The 20,064-nt window shown below is 43.4% G+C and overlaps 2 protein-coding genes across 9 annotated transcripts in view; both read left to right on the forward strand.

Annotated features, from left to right (window-relative positions):
• Nucleotides 1–10,429, forward strand: part of nle1 (notchless homolog 1 (Drosophila)) — a 35,422-nt gene extending 24,993 nt beyond the window's left edge. Inside the window, exons 9-13 of one of the 2 annotated variants that reach the window (XM_043718174.2) lie at nucleotides 89–135; nucleotides 1,142–1,344; nucleotides 3,961–4,120; nucleotides 6,577–6,647; nucleotides 7,904–10,429. In XM_043718174.2, coding sequence (XP_043574109.1) covers nucleotides 89–135; nucleotides 1,142–1,344; nucleotides 3,961–4,120; nucleotides 6,577–6,647; nucleotides 7,904–7,916 — 494 coding nt within the window. In that variant the 3' untranslated portion in view covers nucleotides 7,917–10,429. Of the gene's footprint in view, nucleotides 1–88; nucleotides 136–1,141; nucleotides 1,345–3,960; nucleotides 4,121–6,576; nucleotides 6,652–7,903 lie in introns of those variants that run through there. The other variant, XM_087977239.1, reaches the window with a different exon arrangement.
• A 5,969-nt stretch (nucleotides 10,430–16,398) lies between these two features.
• ulk2 (unc-51 like autophagy activating kinase 2) overlaps nucleotides 16,399–20,064 on the forward strand; it is a 117,538-nt gene continuing 113,872 nt past the window's right edge. For 4 of the 7 annotated variants that reach the window (XM_087977231.1, XM_087977236.1, XM_087977235.1 and 1 more), the window contains exon 1: nucleotides 16,399–16,994. In XM_087977231.1, the coding sequence (XP_087833357.1) occupies nucleotides 16,905–16,994 (90 nt within the window). In that variant the 5' untranslated portion in view covers nucleotides 16,399–16,904. The remainder of the gene's footprint in view (nucleotides 16,995–20,064) is intronic. The other 3 variants (XM_087977232.1, XM_087977233.1, XM_087977237.1) reach the window with 1 other exon arrangement.

Below are 20,064 nucleotides of genomic sequence, written 5' to 3' on the forward strand. Positions count from 1 at the left end.
GTTGCTCCATTTATGGCCATCAACTGGATGAAAGTCTGTTGATAAAAACTGCTGGAGTCTCATTTTCTCCTAATGTTTTATTTTGCAGTGGAAGAACTGAAGCAAAAGGCCCTGCAGAGATATGAACAAACCAGGGTGAGGAAACAAAATAGGAAAAAAAAATCAAAGCTATTGATTTCTAAGATCTGCTGCAGGTGACCTGACATTTAATTGACAATTAATAAGTTCTGCACATGGATTTCTTGAATGGATAAATGAAAGACATTGGATGAAACCTTGTGAAGAAGATTGCTAATTAGCTGGGGGGTGGTGATGTGTGGGCTTAAGGGGAGTTGGTCCTGTTTAGTGCAATGTGATTTGTGTTTCCTAGAGATCTGCACTGAATCTCAGAATTATTTCGGCTTGGAAGGAGGCCGTTTGGCCCATCATACCTGCACCAGTCCTGTTATCTTGTGGCATTTTACTGCCAGTTCCCAATATCCCTGTGCACACTGGCCTTCGGCCATCACCAGATACCTCCGTGTGCAGTTTATGTGCAACTGGTGGCAATGCCCAGGTGTTTGCTGCTTATGAGGGGTACGGAAGCAGAGATCATCAATGACTTCAAAAGGAAATTGGATGGGTGATTGAGGGATATGAACTTGCAGGAATAGAGTGGTGGAAGGGGGCTGACTGGATTGCTCTAGAGTGCTGGCCTGGACACGATGGACTGAACTGTCTCCTTTTGTGCAATAATAACCCTAAATCATCAATAGTTAGGATGAAGGGGCAGAGAGTTGTACGTCCAAGGTTACCAATGGCACTGAGTGCAGCAGCACGCTGAGTGCTTTCAAAATGTTGCAGAGACAGACTGAGTAAATGAGCAGGCAATGTGTGGCTTGTGGAAAAGTATGGGGTCTTTTGAGAAAAGAAAATAAAAATTCAGGACGTTATATTAATTAAGAGGGATGAAGAGATTTGTGTGTCCAAGTACATGAAATGCCCAAAAGCCCAGTGTAATACCCAGCAGGGGCAAAGCACATGGCACAAAAGGCTCAAGCCATGGTGGGAATGTGAAGAATCTATATTGGAGCAGACTTTTTTATTCACGTCTCTGTCGACAAATGGTCTTAACGTTCTCTCCTTTTCGTTATCTCTTTAGGGTCAGGAGCAGGAGAGGCTGGTTTCGGGCTCGGACGACTTCACACTTTTCCTCTGGACTCCCGCAGAGTCTAAAAAGCCCGTGGCACGATTGACGGGCCATCAGGCTCTGATCAATGAAGTCTGTTTCTCCCCTGACACTCGGCTCATTGCCAGTGCATCGTTTGACAAATCAGTGAAGTTATGGGACAGCAGGACCGGCAAGTAAGATCCCTAAGCTGTTGCCCTTGCAAGACAGGACGTGCATTTCACAATCTCTGATCGTTTGGCTAAGTAGTTTTCAAAGTTGTAATGTAGGAAGTGCGACCACCAAATTGCAAATAGTGCTGGATCGTCACTAGATAATCTTTTTCTGTAGTGTTCATTGAGGGATTAATATTGTTGGGGATATGGCACAATGAATGCTGCTCTTTTTCAAAATGATTACATTCCCTACAGTGTGGAAACAGGCCGTTCAGTCCAATCAGTCCACACCGACCCTCTGAAGAGCAACCCACCCATACCCATTACCCTCTGACTATTTCACCTAACACTATGGGCAATTTAGCATGGCCAATTCACCTGACCTGCACATCTTTGGATTGTGGGAGGAACCCGGAGGAAACCCACGCAGACACGGGAGGATGTGCAAAATCCACACAGACAGTCGCCCGAGGCTGGAGTCGAACTCGTGTACCTGGTGGTGTGAGGCATCCTGCCCAAAATAGACCGTGGGGTCTTGTATGTCCAGCAGAGATGTTCCAGTTGTGGCCTCAGTTTAACGTTCATTTGAAAGATAGCTCCTCCAACAGTTCGGCACTTCCTTCAGCAGGGCACCCAGCATGTCAGCCTGTCAGAGCTCAAAGCTTTGTTTAAAAAACAAAGATGAACGGATGCAGTGGGGCTTAAACCCCAGGCCAGCGAGACCCACTGAACTGAGCTGACATTTTATATGCGGTTTGGAATTGGAAATGAGAAATCGCCACCTACTGGCAGTGACTGCTCTGCAGGAGGTTGTCACTGAAGTGCAGAATAAGATTAACATTTCAGGCAGATGTTTACAGGTCCTTAACCAGCGTCACTTTATCATTAGAATCATAGAATCCCTACAGTATGGATGCAGGCCATTCGGCCCATCAACTCCATGCCTCTGAAGAGCATCCCACCTCTTTACCCTATCCCTATGACTCTGCATTTCCCATGGCTAACCCACCTGGCCTGCACGTTCCTGTACACCATGATCAATTTAGCATGGCCAATCCGCCTAACCTGCACATTCATGGATGCTATGGGCAATTTAGCATGGCCAATCCACCTAATTTTAATTGATCATTATCGTATTGCTGCTGTTCATGGAAGCTTGCTGTGTGCATATTGGCTTCCTGCATTACAACTGTGACTAAACATCTATCATAGCTCATAGTAAAGTGCTTTGAGACATCCTGAGGGTGTGTGAAAGGTGCTACAAACAGTAATTTCTGTTTGCTGTGGGAAATCCCGACTAAATGATTTGCAAGGAAGCAAGAGCTCAGGGTTGAATTGGGTGAGTTGGATTGGCACTTCTTCCGTTCATCTTTGTTTTTTAAACAATATATTCTCATGTGGAACATGCGGGTCATTGGCCAGCATTTATTGTCTGTCTCTAATTGCCCTTTGAGCAACTTGCTTGGCCATTTCAGAAGGCAGTTAAAGGTCTGGAGTCCCACATAGGCCAGACTAGATCAAGACAGTTGGTTTCCTTCCCTCAATGAATTTAATGCACCAGATGGGCTTTCAGGACAATAAATGGTAGTTATCATAGTCCCCAGCAGTAGGATATTTTATATTCCAGATTTTATTTACTGAATTTAATATAAGCTCTCAGCTTGGGTTTTGAACCCAAGTTCCCCGGAGGATTGGACTAGTCAATTACAATACCATTATGCCACCATCTCTTCTTGTTTCAAATCCAGATGAATAAGCAATATCCACTTACATGGTGTGATTAAGGCAAACTGACCTTTCTGAGACCACACTTACTGTCCTGATCCGAAATGTTGATTTTCCAGCTCCGATGCCACAAGACATGCCCTTTCCAGCCCAATTTTTTTACCAACACTGACTTCCAGCACTTGTAGTCCTTCCTTTCTCCACCTTACTGTCTGTAAGCCTGAGACTGCTCTTCTCTCCTCACAGACATAGCCCGAGAGGCTGTGGTGAGAGTGACTGGTAATTCACTGTGGGGAGCAGTGCTGGATTACTGAGATAGAAGGGCAGGACTAAGAAACTTCTTTTGTGTTTAGCTGAACAACTTTTCTGTGTTTCTCTTGTTTTGTCTTCCTCTGCGTCCTTTATGTTTATAGTTTTCATCATTGTGTTTACATCGTCCCACTGACCAGAATCTCCAACAACCGGCTCCACTTGGAGCAATGCCACTATGGTACAAAATACTGATATTGTCAGTTCAAAGTGTTTGTAAAAAAAACTGTTAGATTGAGGTTACCCTTCGTAGAAAGGGTCAAATGTGGATAAGCTCCAAGTCTCGTGAGCTTCCAAACTCCCTTTCCAAATCTCATCCCCTCTTCCCCTTCTCCTTCAATATATCTACTATTTCTTAAATCTGTCTCTTTGACCAGACATTTGACTGCCCTTTGTGATATCTCTCTCTATGACTCGATGGTGAATTTTATTTGATACTTGCACTTGTGCAAAGTCTTAGAAAGTTTGTTGACGTCAAAGACGTGAATAAATGCCAGTTTTGATTGTTGTTGACTGGAATGCGGTTAGGTAATAATTCAGTTATCCGGACGTACACTTTTCCTCTTTTAAGCTGAGTGATCCAAATCTTCTGTTTGTTCCTAGATATCTGGCATCTCTCCGAGGTCACGTGTCAGCCGTGTATCAGATCGCGTGGTCAGCGGACAGTCGACTGTTGGCAAGCGGCAGTAGTGACAGCACATTGAAGGTGTGGGACGTGAAAACACGCAAGTTGTCTGTGGACCTTCCTGGCCATGCAGATGAGGTAATATCTCCTCTAGTGTCTTCCCTGAGCCAGCAATGTGGATCGCCGAGGATGCACGGACTGGGGGGGAAAGCAGTTTACCTAAAGTCTTTTCTGTTGGCAAAAAAGACGTCGGAAGAAATTTGTTGAGTTTCAAAATTGGGATAGATGCAGACTATCAGGCCCAATGAACTATTGAGTTAACTCCAACCATCCATATCACTCGTAGTTTTATCACACCAATGGAGGCTATTTGGCCTAACAGGTCTGTGGTATAATGGAAAATAAGAATGATGATGAACTGATGATGTTACTCTGTCATCAGTAAAGCAGTTAGGATGAAGAGAAGCAGGCATGAGATGATTCAAAAAAAGTATATGAAGAGAGACCTCATAGATGTTACACTAGAGATCTGTCTTCACCAACCTGCACAGATGTAGATAGTGTCACAGTACCAAAGGAGCAGAAGAGCCCAGGATTAGGAGCCAGCAGCTTCTCAGAGTGCACGTAGATACATGTATATAAAATCATGAGGGGTATAGATTAGGTGAATGGCAGGTGTCTTTTCCCTAGGGGGAATTTCAAGACTAGGAAGCATAATTTTAAGATGAGAGGAGAAGTATTTTAAAAAGACATAAAAACATTTTTTTTTTAACATGGTGGGTCATGTGTGCAATGAGCTTCCAGAGGAAGTGGTGGATGTGGGTACAGTTATAACATTTAAAAGATGTTTAGAAAGTACATGAATAAGAAATGTTTGGAGGGGTATGGGCCAAGTGCAGGCAAATGTAACTAATTTAGTTTGGAGTTAGGGCCTATTTCCAAGCTGTATGACTGTATACCCACAAGCCAGAGATATGCAGGTAGCAGTATTAGCCTAAAATATAGGTTCCAGACTGCTTTATTCAATGTTTATGTTCGAACATTCACCTGTGTTTCTTAGTTTCATCCTAGCATACTGTTCCCTTCCACTTATCCAGCTACCCTTTAAAAGCATCTATTGCATAATATGCAATTCTCTCAAATACCCACTTGGCCACTTTGAGTAAAAGTCTCTTATTGAACTCCCTTCTGTTCCATTCTGCCTTTTGCACATCTCCAGTTATACATGTGCTAAGACCAGTGGCAATGCCATTACTGCATCTTTGACATTTCTGTGAGATGCTCATTAAAGCCATGTTTTGTATCATTTGTCCTGATAACTCCTCACATGGCCGGGCCTCTGATTTTGTTCAGTGATTAATCCTGCACCTTCCAATTCTAAAGACTTGATTGGAACCTCATCCACATTCACTCTATGCACTATGAGCTACAGTGACAGTGGTGTTTACCATCTACTGTAACAACTCGCCAAGCATCCTCCAACAGCGCCCTCTAACCCAGTGACCTGTACAAACCCGAAGGATCAAATCAGCAGATACTTGCCGGAACACCAGTATCTGCAAGTTCCCCTCCATGCCGCCCTGACTTGGAAATATTTTGCCTTTCCTTTAGGGTCACTGAATGAAAATCCTGAGAAAGCTGTCGCAGATAGAGCTTTCCTGTTCCCAATCCCATGGACTACAGCGGTTCAAGTAGGCAGCTCACCACCACCACCTCCAGAGTGTTTAAGTTTGAGTAATAAATACAGGCCCAGCTAGCAAACCATAGAAATGATACAGCACAGAAGTGGGCATTCAGTCCAGCTTGTCCATGCTGACACAAAGACACCCAGATTGGATTAGATTAGATTACTTACAGTGTGGAAACAGGCCCTTCGGCCTATCAAGTCCACACCGACCCGCCAAAGCGCAACCCACCCAGACCCATTCCCCTACATTTACCCCTTCACCTAATCCTACGGGCAATTTAGCATGGCCAATTCACCTAACCTGCACATTTTTGGACTGCCCTTTCTAATCCCATCATCCTGCACATGGCCCTTAGCTCTTACATTCTATGAGCAGATAATGACGAGCATAAATGCAACCTTTTACTACTTTTGAAATGATCACATGACTTTTAAACGTGTCTTGATGACCCTTTTTGACAACGGAATCTGAATTCACACCTGTGTTGAAAGTCACCCCCTTGCACCCTCCGGTGAAATATTTTAAAGTGCTTTGACCTGAGGCCTTTGACACAATCAGCTCAGAAATGATCACTAAACCATTATACTTAGAGAGAAAGATCATCAAATGTTCAATCAGAAACTGTTTAGCCTTAGAATAATACCTGAGCTCTCAGATGCTTCAATCTTTGAGTGAATTACATCATGTGTAGTTTTCCAAGGAACAGCCTAACAGTAATCTATCAGTTTACCATTGACTGTATCTGAGAAATATTACAGATGTATTTCCAGGGATTCCTTCAGTCCATTCAGTGCCAGTTTGATGCATGCTAAAGCTGGACCAAATGCTGCCATTTGGCTGATGGTTAGAAGGCTGTGACTTTGTGATAAATGTTTTTCAGAAAATGTTTCTGCTCTGTACTTCCAGGTTTTTGCTGTCGATTGGAGTCCTGATGGGCAAAGAGTCGCGAGTGGCGGAAAAGACAAAGTGCTGAGAATGTAAGTAGGGAACGGAGATATAATTGGTCCGTTGGATGTTTGAGGGATTGAGAAAGGTGGACGGGCAAGACCCCCTGCTAAACTTTCTCCAAAATGTTCAAAATTACTTTATTTAGCTTGGCAAATGAATCGATACTTATTGATATTTTTCGCAAAATCTCCTTATCCTCAGCAATAAGTAAAAGAGCTGAATGTTTTTTTGAAGTAATGATTAAATGTAAAAAAAAAACTCAGAAAATCCTGTAAACGGATCAGAGAGCTTCAAAATCAGTTTGGAAGGCCTGAATGTCTGTCTCCCACCCTCTCCCATCCAAACACCTTGTTTGACCAATGAGTTAACATGACAACACAGTTCCACTTTTCTTCTAAGTATATAAAAAAACCATTCCATTTTCTGCAACAAAGCATTTTCCATTTACATTTCAGTAAAATATTTGTTGTCCTCACAGTTGAGAGATCAGTGTGGGATTAGGGTTTTGATCCAAGGAATGGAGCTAGGAACTCATTGCAATGTTTTGGATTTCCAGTGCCATCTGTCATAGAATAGTAGGTATTTCCTCGTCCTGATGAATATTGCTAAGTAGTTTGGGGAGATCAGTGACTATCCTTTCCTTTATTATTGAAGCTGGATGTTGCTGCCTATCTCAAATTGTCCTGGAGAAGGTGGTGTTGAGCTTCCTCCTTAACCATCTTTAGTCAGTGGAGAATAGGTCCATCCACAGTGCTGTTAGGAAGGGAGGTCCATGATTTTAACCTAGTGACTGGAGGGGCGGTAATTATTTCCAACTCTCAATGGTGTGTGCTTTGGAGGGGAACTTGTAAATGGGGAGGTTTTTGTGTATCTGTTGCTCTAGTTCTTCTAGTTGGTAGAGATCACGGCTTTGGAAAGTGTTGTCAAAGGAGCCTTTGGTGAGTTGCTGGCAGAGTGTTTTGTCGGTAGCACTCACTGCTATTCTTGGCAACAATTGACAGAGAGTGTGAATGTTGAAGATGGTGGCTGGATGCCAATCAAGCAGATACCAGGTCCTGGATGGTGTGGAGTTTCTTGACTATTATTGGAGGTACATATCAATAACTGCCTTTAGGTTTGCACTTGCAGATAACCCTTCGGGTGCAGTTCATCGACCTTGGCTGTTGGTTGGCTAACATCCTGAGGCACCGGGAGAGCTAAACCCTAGAGGGTACTCAAGTTGTATGTTAATATATATTGTACTACAGATCTTGCATTGAGCATCTCTTCATGTCTTGTCTTACAGCTGGAGGTGGTGATTGTGTGGAATATTTTGAAGAAATCATGTTTGTTTTTCTCCCCTGGAATGCACCTTTGCAAAACCATCTCCAGTGAAACTTCCTTCGCCACTGAAAATGTACGTTGTTCAGCCAAGGATTGGAGGTCACTGATCCACAATGACTTTTTTAATTGTATTGGACTCTGTGGGTTTTATCAGTTTTCCTGGGAGTCCCAATTCCACAGTTTTATATGTTCCTTCGCTCTTTCTCCTCCCAGGACACCCTGGATCAGTGGCCTTATTTGGTATGTGTGGTGTATCTTAACAGCCTTGCCATGTGGGAGCCCCATTATCTCATGTGGGAATCAGCTGGGTACCTCTGAAGATGTGAGGGGGCAAATAGAAAAACAGAGCTCACATATTGGTGGTTTATCAGTCTTTCAGCATTTTAATAAACATCATTGTAACAAAGAGAAGATACACACTTCTCCTTGTGATTAAATCAACATTGACCAGAAATGCACAAGAATCTCTAACTGCGGAGTTCCTCATCTCCATCATAGCTTCCTGATTTTTAAATAAAAATTCCCTGTGGTGTACAATAACAACCTGTATTTGTGTAGCCTCTTTGAACATGGTTAAGAACTTCTGAAAATCAAACTTGCCCAACGAAATCTAATTACTATTTCCAATTGTGGGGCCAACCAAAACTCTGGGCTGGTAATGTAAGATACTCGCTCCGCACAGTGCCACAGGGCGGCATGGTGGCTCAGTGGTTAGCACTGCTGCCTTACAGTGCCAGGAACCCAGGTTCGATTCCCACCTCTGGTGACCGTCTGTGTGGAGTTTGCACATTCTCCCCGTGTCTGTGTGAGTTTCCCCTGTGTGCTCCAGTTTCCTCCCACAATCCAAAGATGTGCAGGTTAGGTGAATTGGCCATGCTAAATTGCCCATGCTAAATTGCCCATAGTGTTCAGAGCTGTGTAGGCTAGGTGCATTAGACAAATATAGAGTTGGGGAATGGGTCTGGGTGGGTTAGTCTTCACAGGGTTGGTGTGGACTTGATGGGCCGAAGGTCCTTTTTCCAAACAGTAGGGATTCTCATTCTAATTCTAAAGTCCATAAAGAATTTGGGAGAATTTTCTTTGTCCATTCTGTGGAGTTGATGGTTGGTGAGGTGGTTCTGGGATGAGTGTAGATGAATTCCCACTCCTGGGAGTTTTGAGGTCAGCAGTCAGTGACTCAGCCTTGTCTGACTGTAGGAGAGCTCAGTTGGGGGGGGGGGTGTGGGGGTGAAGGGAATTCCTGAGCTCAGCTTCTGCAGGTGTGTTTCTCATCAGCACCCCTGCAAGGCCCACCTCCCCCACTGGGATTACAGAGCCAGCTAGTCTCGGTGACAGCAGCAAGGTTTGTGGAATCACATCCTCGTTTTGGCCTGGTTCCTTATGTCATATTGACAGCTGTGTTACAACAAGGTAGCTCACCACCACATTCTGAAGAGCATGTAAACGGTGGGCAATAAATGCTGTCCCAGTCAGCAATGCCTGTGTCCCATGAATAACATAAAAACAAATGTGCATTTAAATTTCTGAATGACCAGAAGATTTGGTCTGTCTCGTAATGGTTGCAAGGATCTGGCATCAGTAAAGGCCATGCTTTTCTCTCCAACTTAATTCTCTCACTAACAAGGCAGCTTTGTGACCTTAGCCATTACTGCTGTCCAGTTAACTTTCCTTCACTTGTTGATGGGGTTTCAGCATTGCTGGCTGGGCCCACCTGTATTACCCATCCCTTATAGTCCTGGAGAAGGTGGTGGCGATCAAGACCAGGGACAGAAAAATGATAGCCTCCAATGAAACCTCTCAACATTGCCCTCCTTGGAGTCCTGGACCCTAATTGTTGGGCCCCGATGTATCCCTTCTCCTGAGACTTAGCGCTAAGTTGTCCTCTTGGAACTGTTGCAGCTGTTGACACAGAGGAACAACCTGTAGGGAGGGGCTCTAAGGACCTGGGCCCAGTGATCATTCAAGGAACTGTATTAAAATAGCTAGGGTTCTGTTGATGTAAAGAAAGAACTGTAGACATTGGAAATTTGAAACAAAAACAGAGATTGCTGGAAAAACTCTGCAGGTCTGGCAGCATCTGTGCAGAGAGAAAAATGGAGTTAATGTTTTGAGTCCAGTGGGCCTTTTTCACAGCTGAGTTTTCCAGCAGTTTCTGTTTTTGGATCGTATTAATATTTGACTCACTTTACGATAGGAAATATTGTGGCACAGTGGATGAAACTAACTGAACATGTGAAGGTAACAAACCTTTTTGTCCTAGAATGATGACAATTAATTACTCCATCCTCCCTGTGATTTGGCTGCCTGTTGTAAAAACGTTACAGTAATCACCTTGTAAATTGAGAATGGTGGGGTTAGTCTTCTGCAAAGCTCAAATGGACCTATTATATCAGCAAAAAGTATTATCCTCAGGCTTCCAACAGACTGCTGAAAGCCAAGTTTAAAAAAAACTTTATTTGCATAAAAATAAACAACTTTATGTAAAACAGCTACCGAGTTGGATTAATTTAAAAGTTGTAATACAACGCCGACACTGCTGTTAGCAAAACACTGAAATTCTGTAGCAAAAATGGAAATTGCTGGAGAAATTCAGCAGGTCTGGCAGCATCTGTGGAGAGAGAAAAATAGAGTTAATGTTTTAAGTCCAGCGACCTTTCTTCAGAATTGGAATTCTTTGTAAATTTTGCAAAGCTCTACTTTTACTGGTGCCTTGTTCTGTTTGAACAAAATTTGTTTTTGTTGTTTAGTATTGTGCATATCGTTTCATCAATGAAATTTAAAGAGTCAAGGGCTGAGTGTGGGATACCATCAAGGCTTGGATATGATGATTCAGACAAAAGGTGCCTTCAAATAATAATTTGTCTGTTTAAAAATCTCTCATGATTGTTACATGGCCTGAAAGGATGATGGAAGCAAACTGAACAATAATTTTCAAGAAGAGAAATTGAATGAATACTTAGAGGAAAGGGTTACCAGCCTGTGGAGAGACGCAACAGAACCAAATTTTATAAAGGTTTTTTTTTCATTCATTCACAGGATGAGGTGCCACATGCAAGGCCATTTATTGCTTGTCCCAAATTGCCCGTGAGACGGTCAGCTTTGTTGGTGAACTGCTACATTCCTTATGATATATAATCCCCCCCCCCCCCACTTTGCAGCGTTACAGGATTTTGACCCAGTGACACTGAAGGACTGGTAATATATTTCCATGTCAGAATGGTGAGTGGCTTAGAGGGGAATTTGCAAGTAGTGGTGTTCCCATGCATCTGCTGCCCTTCTAATTGGTAGCTATTGAAGGAGCTTTGACAATGTTGTTGCAGTGCAACGTGTAGATGGTACACATTGCACGTAAGTAATGGAAGGAGTGAACATTGAAGCTGGAGGATGGGATGACGAGTGGGCTTGATGGTGTCAAGCTTCTTGAGTTCTTTTTGGAACTGTACCCATCTAGACAAATGGGATGTATTCCATCACACTCCTGACGTGTGTGGATGGTGGACAGGTTCAGCGGCATAATCTCATAATCATAAAACAAACCAATATTGAAAAAGTGTTGTCATTTAAATCCACAGGACAATACCTCCTTTCAAAATGTGCCCAAAAAATTACTCTATACTTTAAGATTGTGGAGTTGGTACAGTTCTGATCTCATTTGTTATTGGTTGGGGAAGTGGAGTGGGATTGTGCCAGGTTCATACTAAGTAAAAAGTTACTGCATTTCTGTAGCACCTTTCGTGACTACAGAACGTTTCAAACCGCTTTACGATTAATGAAATACATTTTGAAGTGTAGCCGCAGGTGTAATGTAGGAAGTAAAGCAGCCAGCTTCCTATAAAAGGTAAGATCCTCAAATGTCATAGAATCACTACAGTACCACAGTCCAGATCAATGATGGGAACCTGGTGATGGACAGTTGTTTTGCAGTTTATTAATCAAAGGTGGAAGTACAGAGATCGATGGGTAAAAGTCCTGACTTCGACTTCTGTTCCATGTATGTACGACAAATTGTGCTTTATATTAATAGAAATAAGAAACTACTCTCGTGCATGAGCTGTTTAGAATAAAATTATCATTAGTAAAACCAAAACACATTCCTACAGTGTGGAAGCAGGCCATTGAGTCCATGCCCACCCTCTGAAGACCATCCCACCCATATCCACCTTCCTACCCTATCCCTATAACTCTCCTTTTCCCATGGCCAATCCATCCATCCTGTACATCACTGGACACTACAGACAATTTAGCACGGCCAATCCATCTAACCTGCATACCTTTGGACTGTGGGAAGAAACACACGCAGATACGGGTGAATGTGCAAACTCCACACAGACAGTTGCTCGAGGCTGGGCTCAAAGCCAATGTGAGACAGCAGTGCTAGCCACTGTACCACCCGAAGTTTTTTGTGATATTGATTGAAGAACAGGTATTGGCTGGGACACCGGGAATAACTCCCCTGCCCTCCTTTCGATTCTATTATGAGCTATTTTACGTCCACATGATGAAAAGACAGGTGGGAACTCAGGTTGATGTGTTGGCTGAAAGATACAGTCGCTGGGAATGTCAACATTGAATTTTACACTGAAGTTCTGAGTGTTGAATGCACATCAGTTCTGGTCACCACATCACAGTAAGAATATGACCACTGTGGACAAAGTAGAGGAGATTGACAAAAGTGATGCGGGAATAGAGAATTTTCACTCTGAACAAAGGCTGCGATTGTTTGTTTAGAACACAGGAGACTGAGAATGATTTCCTTGAGGTGTTTCTTAAGCAAAAAAATGAGCTGTAATTACAGAATGGGTAGGAATGACACGTTTTCTTTTAGCTAATAATTGGGGGGGGGCTCACATTTTAAGAAATTGGAGGGAGGATTGAGCTGTTTTTTTTCCAAGCAGAGGGACTCTGGAACTGCTTGAAAGAGTAGCCACCCTCATCTCATTTAAAAGAAAAAAAGTCCTGGGTTGAAGTACTGAAATGGGCTCAGCATTGGGAATTTCAATGGATCATGTTTGGGCTGGACTGGATATAATGGCCAGAATGGCCTTCCATCAGCATTTTCTTTTTGACTGTGTGGGCCATGCGGATCACACGTGTGGAACCTTGGAGCGGCTGCTTAGAGGGAGTATGGTCATAGAACAGTACAGCGTGGGAGAAGGCCATTTGACCCATGATGTTGTGTCGAACATGACAACAAATTAAACTATTCGCTTCTGCCTGCCCTTTTTCCATATCCCTCCATTTCTTGCATATTCATGTGCTCATCAAAAAGTTCCTGAAAGTACCTTAATCCGCCTCCACCACCACCCTCGGCAGTCCATTCCAGCCTCCTACCATTCTGTGTAAAAAGAAAACCTGCCCCATAACATCTCCTTTGAACATCTTCCCCCTCTCACCTTAAATGCATGCTCCCTAATTTTAGACATTTCAACTCGGGGGAAAAAGATTCTGACTGTCAACCCTATCTATGCAACTCATAATTTTATACACTTCTACCAACACTCCCTCCAACCTCTGCCATTCTGGAGAAAACAACCTGAGTTTTTCTAGCCTCTTCCAGGCTCTAAATCCTCTTTCGATGTCATAAAGAATAAAAGGGGATGAGGTGGACATTCCTCCAAGATACCCACATTCTGGCCTCTTGCACATTCCAAATTGTAATTGTCCCACTGCCAAAGGCCATCCTTCCAGTTGCCCAGCTCTCCCAACTTCTGGAATACTCTCCCAATGCCTCTTCATCTCTCTGCCTTGATTAGTTCCTTTTAAGATACTTCATTAAACCTTCTTGTTTGACCAAGCTTTTAGCCATCTGTCCTCGTAGATCCCCGGGGTGAAATTAAAACGGAAAATGCTGGAGAAATTCAGTAGGTGGCGCAGCAGCTGTGGAATTCAAAAAGAGGCTGATACCAAATATGGAGAATCTGTCTGTTTGATGAGGAGAAATTGAATAGATTGGGCCTATCCTCATCAGAATTTAGAAAAATGAAAGCGATCTTAGAGGTCTTGACAGGGTTGGGATGGAGGGAGAGTCTCGGATCAGACAGCATAATCCTCAGAATAAGGGATTGCAGACTTAATTCACAGATGAGGAGTAATTTCTTCTCTCAGGGTTGTGAATCTGTGGAATTCTTTACCACAGAGGGCCATCGAGGCTGGGTTGTTAAGTGTATTCAAGGAATCTAGGGTTATGGGAGAAAGGCAGGAAAATGGAGTTGAGGATTATCAGATTAGCCTTGATCTCATTGAATGGTGAAGTAGACCGAATGGGCTGTATGGCCTAATTCTCCTCTCTCATGGTCTTTTGGCTTGGTGTTATATAAAATAAACTGCTGGAGGAGGTGCTGTGACTAACAGGATAACCAGCCAAAGTAGGGTCTATTGGGTGGGGAGGAGAGATGGGTTGCATAGATAGGATGAGCCCAATGGCCTCTTTGCTGTACATTACCATTTTTTTCATTCATTGACGGGATGTGGGCATCACTGGATAAGCAGACGTTTATTGTTTTCAAGCCCCCTTGAAACGAATGCTTACACTGTATTTGCCTTCCTAACTGCTAACTGAACCTGCATGTTAAACTTAAGAGAATCCTGAACTAGGATTCCTGAATCTCTTTATGCTTCAGATTTCTGAAACATTTTACCATTTAGAAAATAGTCTCCACCTCTATTTTTCCGATCACATTGTATTCCATCTGCCACTTCTTTGCCCACTCTCCTAGCCTGTCCACCACCTTATGCAGCCTCCCTGCTTCCTGAATATTACCTGCTCCTCCATCTATCTTTGTGTCATTGCCAAACTTAGCGATAATGCCCTCAGTTCCTTCATCAAGATTGTTCTTGGGTAACATTAATAGTTGTGATTCTGGATTTTTATTGAACTAAAGTTCCACTGCCTGTCATGCAGGATTTGAACACTATCCCCAGAACGTTATCTGGGTCTCTGTGTGAGGAACATAAGAACAGGAGTAGGCCATTCAGCCCCTTGAGCCTGTCCTGTCACTCATTCAGATCCTGGCTGATTTGTGGCTTAACTCAATATATCTGCCTTTGATCCAGAATCCTGAACACATTTGCTAAAGACAAATGTATCTATTTCAGATTTAAAATGAACAATTGCCTGCATTAACTGCTGTTTGTGGAAGAGAGTTCCAAACCTCTACCATCCATTGTGTGTAGAAGTGCTTCCTCATATCTCTCCCAAACGGTCTGGCCCTAAGTTTTAGACTACACTCCCTAGAATCCCCAACCAGTGAAAATAGTTTATCTACCCTGTCTGACAAATTGTTAAGTGGTAATACCACTTGGCTATCACCTGTCAATAATCATGTTGCTATGAAAGGATGTTTCCTTGCGGTGGGTAATCTCGAAGTAGAGGTCATAATTTTAGGTAAGAGTTAGCAGATTTAAAATTGATGAGGAGAAATTTTTTCTCAAAGAATCATGAATTTGTGGAATCATCTGCTTCAGAGTGCGGTTGACGCTGTGACATTGAGTAAATTTAAGGAGGAGATAGTTTTTAAATTTGTAATGGGTTGAAGGGATAGGGCGAGCAGGCAGGAAAGTGGTGATGAGGCTAAGATCAGCTATGATTGTATTAAATGGTGGAGTGGGCATGAGGGGCTGAATGGCCTACTCCTGCTCCCAGTTCTCATGTGTTGCTAAGGTGTACATAGTGAGAAGGAGGACAAGGCCATTGTGTCCTTCTCTTTGGCTAGTCCATTGTCCCCTTTGGAGGGGATGGTGGTCCCTTTAACAGTTGTTACTCAAACTCCTTACATAAGGGACGGAAGTGACGCACAGGCAGAGGTACGTCACAGACAGGGTCCATCTCTTCAAAACAACAAATCATTGCACATTCAATATCTTTATTGAACACAGAGGCACCCAACCAACCAACCACTCTCATTGTTGCAGATCCCCATCAGGATGGAATTGTTGTCTGACTCTATCATGTCTCTCCACTGGACTCAAGGGGACATTGAGACCCATTGACTTGTTTCCTATTTTGGGGAGTGAGGGGGGGAACTACTTCGCAGGCGGCGGAGGAGCGCGGGCGGAGCGCGCCCGTGTAAACAAACCCGGCGGAGGGATACGCGTGCGGCTGGTGAGGCCGTCCGGCGGAGGGAGAAACGAAAACCGTTAGCGTCCGCAGGTGGGGGTGGACTCCTCACGCCGCGGAAAAAAAAAACAAAACCCCGTCCCCCTCACCCACCCACCGTGGGGGCTGGCAAGCCTTGAGGGCCCGTTCTATCCCTCCGTTCTGTGAAGTTGGGAGGGGGGGTCTGTGGAAGCGCTCGGAAAGGGAGAGAAAAGGACGCACTGTTTGCACGAGGGTGCAGGGAGACGGTGTTGGGGGGGGACGGGGGAAGGTGCTGCGGCGCTATATAAAGCGTGCTGCGGCGGCTGGCTCCTTCAGTCCGGGTCGTCGTCAGCGGCGGCGGGAAGTTAGGGGGGGGAAGGGAAAATATATAATAACAAAAAAAACCCAGCCCCCCTCCCCGCTACCATGACAAAAGAAACAATAAAAACACCGTAGCAACACCACAGGGTTGGGGGTGGGATAGGGTGTATTTTTGTTTTTTGTAGAGAAAGCACCGTCACTTCAGATAACCGCCCGCTTTTATTTTTATATATATATATGTTTATAAGTCTACGCTCTATTTAATGCTAAGTATGCGCAGGAATCGGACTCCGGTGGAGTGGGATTATGCTGCTGCTGCTTCAGCTGGTTGTCCCGAGGAGCTGCTGCTGTTGTTGCTGTTGCTGCTGCTGGCCTTCGCTGGGGGAGTCGGTATCTGCCGTGCGACTAACTCTCTGAGGGAGGGAGACACCGTGACCCTGACCCTGACCGTGACCCTGACCCTGACCCTGACCCTGCCAGCGGCGGCACCACCGTCCCCCGACTCGTCACTCACCGCTCTCCTGTCGCCCCCTCTCTCCTCTTAGCCCCGCCGTTCCTGCCGGTTATGGAGGTGGTGGGCGATTTCGAGTACAACAGGAAAGATCTCATAGGACACGGAGCCTTTGCTGTGGTCTTTAAAGGCCGCCACAGGAAGGTAATGAGGGGATGGGGATGGGGGTCTGAATTGTCTGAGCGTTTTGTTTTTAAACGTGTTAGTGTTTGTGTGTATAATTTCGCTTCACGACTCGGGGTGGACTTGTTTGCATTGCGCGCAAACTTGTGAGCTCTTCTCTCAGGCACGGTTTGGAGATGCCACTGTTGGACTGGGGGGGCGCGCAAAATAAAACAAAAATCACACGACGCCAGGTTATATAGTCCAACAGGTTTAGTTGTGTGATTTTTAAAACAAATCTTTCTCGGGTTGTCCCAGACGAGCTCTGCCACAAATGCAAGCTTTTTTTGTGCAGTGGCTGGCTTGTAATAATTGTAGCCTTGAGGAGGTGCATGCCTGTTACATGTTTGCTGCAAGTGCACCCACACTCACTTGGCTCTGCCAGTAGGTGTTGTTGACTGCTTTTTTGCTGGCATGCTCTTTTGTGTTTGGAAGTTAACCGTTACCTGTATCTGTCACTGCCTCTCAAGTGGTGCACTGTATCTAAAACACAATAGATAACAATTTGCTAACATGAGCTGGACTTCTCACACCCTTCTGAAATCCAGGCAAACGTTTCCTTTTAGTACAGGACAGCATATTTGGTTTTTCTTCTGGATTGTCTCCAGCTCTGTTAAAATGGACAAGGTCTTTCATGATTAAATGAAAAGCCTCTTTGACATTGGTGGTTGGAGATTCGTTTGGATTACAGCTGGACATGTCGTATTGTGACAGATTGTGGAAATCTCATAGCCTTTTCTTTGTCACTGTGAAAGATGTTTTTCATGTTTGTCTACTGAAGTTGATCTCTGCTTCCTGAAGTACTTTCTGTAGCATATATTCGCAGTAGCCTGTATTAGCATCTTGGTGTCTGTTTGGATCTCTGAATGTTCCACCTTGCAAAAGTCGGCACTTTGTTGCTGCTTTCCAATACCATCGGGGAGGTCCAAGCCTGTTCCCAGCTGAGTAGATGCCAGGACTGCCTTCATGAATCTCTAACAATCCTGGGTTTGAGGGATAGGAGCATTCGAGATCCCTTACCAGTTACTAAAATCTAACCATTGATGCTGGGATTCACTATTATTGAGATGATTGGAACCCAAAATCAGTGTGATGACTGACCGTCAATAGTTTTGCTAGTTTTTAATCTACCATTGATTTTGGAGAGGATATTAAATACAAATGATTATTATTTTTAAAAAGTTCTCATTTTGACCTAAGGGAACCACTGGTGCTGGGATGTGGCTTAAATGGTAGCCTCAGATACCTCCCCAAATAACAATTCTTATCTTTGACAGTATTGTCAGGATAACAACAGAAGAAAATACTGAAGGAACTTCACACCTTTAGAGGAAGTTGCAATTTGAATTTTGAGTTCCGTGTGATTGTTTTGGACCCCAAGGAATCTGTAATCAATTATTGCACTGTCACTACTCTAGTTTAGGTATCCAGGGCAGACCAAAGACTGACCCTGGGATTCAACTAGGCCATCAATCTCTTCATTGAAAGATTTCTGGCCATATAGGTTTATCTATTCAAGTTATTGGGGGTCACATTTTTTCCTGTTTTTAATTTGTTTCTATGTCATTTGTTTCTACATAGATATCTGTTTCTAAGTACAAGGCCAGTAATGCTTCCATCAGCTTGTGTGTTAAATATAATGAGAATGGCGTGTGATGTTCCAACTTTGAATTTCTTTGTTTCGGCTGAACTTGAGCAGGGATTGCAGGATCTGTACTTTCCTCCACTTGTGTATTAGTACACAAATCTAATGTATTATTTAGCTTTGTCTAGATGAATTTTGATTTTATACTCGGAAGTTTTCAGCAGTATGGTGTTTATATAATTTGAGGAACACTAACATGATTTTAGCAAGGTCTGTAAAATTGATATTTGAGGAAGGATCCAGTGAGCTGGTGCACGTGAACTTGCATGATTGTCGGATGTGCACGTGTTGAGCTCCGTCTTTGTAGTGGAAAGATGCCAGAGAGAAACAGTTGTCACTTATTAAGCCCCATGATATTGGAAATGCATACATTTTAAGGAGTGCAGCCAATATATCCACACAAACAACATGTTAGATGATTGAAGGTTTAATAGTGTTGTGCTTGGGTGAAGAATGTTGAACATGCTATTGTTAGAACTCTGTTATGGTTGATTTGATTCAAGGTTGTTTTATGTCCATTTGTATCATTATATCAGATGGATGCAACCTTAATTTAGAATACTATGCAAAATACAGTCCTCCTAACAATGTAGGAGTATACTGCCTAGTGTAACCTTGGCTTAAGTATGTATCAGATACTTGGATTGATGACTGAATCCACAATTAAGAAATAAGGGTTCTGACAACTGAGCCAAGCTGATGTTTGTGAGGCATTTGCAGAGACTTGTCATATAATTGTTTGTGCGTGTTTTACAATATCAGTGGTAGTAACATGAAAGCATATTGTCCCCCATTGTGTGACTTAAAAGGCAAGTAGAGGGATTTATTTCAATGCAAGTCAGTGTAAGGTTTCTCATTAGTAAAATGCCTCTTCTTCCAGCATTATCTGTCCCAGTTAATTGGGATAGAAATAATTGAAGAATTGGCTTGGGGCTGAATTCCTGCTGCTGCAGCCCCTGATAACTGTTCCTTTGTTCTGATAACTTCACAGGAATGCCACTTTTGAAAATAGAACAAGAATGGTTGTAACTCTTTTCTTCACAGGTTCTGTTTCAATTGAGAGCATCTGATGCAGGAATAATTTACCTTGGTTTAGCCTTGGTTAGTTTATTGAAAGGTTTTGGTTATTTTAGATCGATAGCAATGATGATCCTCACCACATGTCCTTGTGTAATCACTAGTACTTCACTCAGTTTTCCTGGATAATGACTTTTTGCTCCTGAAATGTTGTTCATTCAGAGCTGAATGCTCTTGAGCCAAATTCCCTTTTGAGTGCTATGTAAAAGATCTGCTTGGGTTCAGATTACACGTAGCAAGGACAAATTTGCTTATCTATTATCTGTCAATATTACAGTTCGTTTGCAAGATCAGTTTAGCATGGGAACAAAGAAATGGCATTGCAGTCTT

The sequence above is a fragment of the Chiloscyllium plagiosum genome, unplaced genomic scaffold, assembly GCF_037043375.1.
Source record: "Chiloscyllium plagiosum isolate Xiang-an unplaced genomic scaffold, Cpla_swu_hap1 HiC_scaffold_31, whole genome shotgun sequence".
NCBI classification, from domain to species: Eukaryota; Metazoa; Chordata; class Chondrichthyes; order Orectolobiformes; family Hemiscylliidae; genus Chiloscyllium; species Chiloscyllium plagiosum.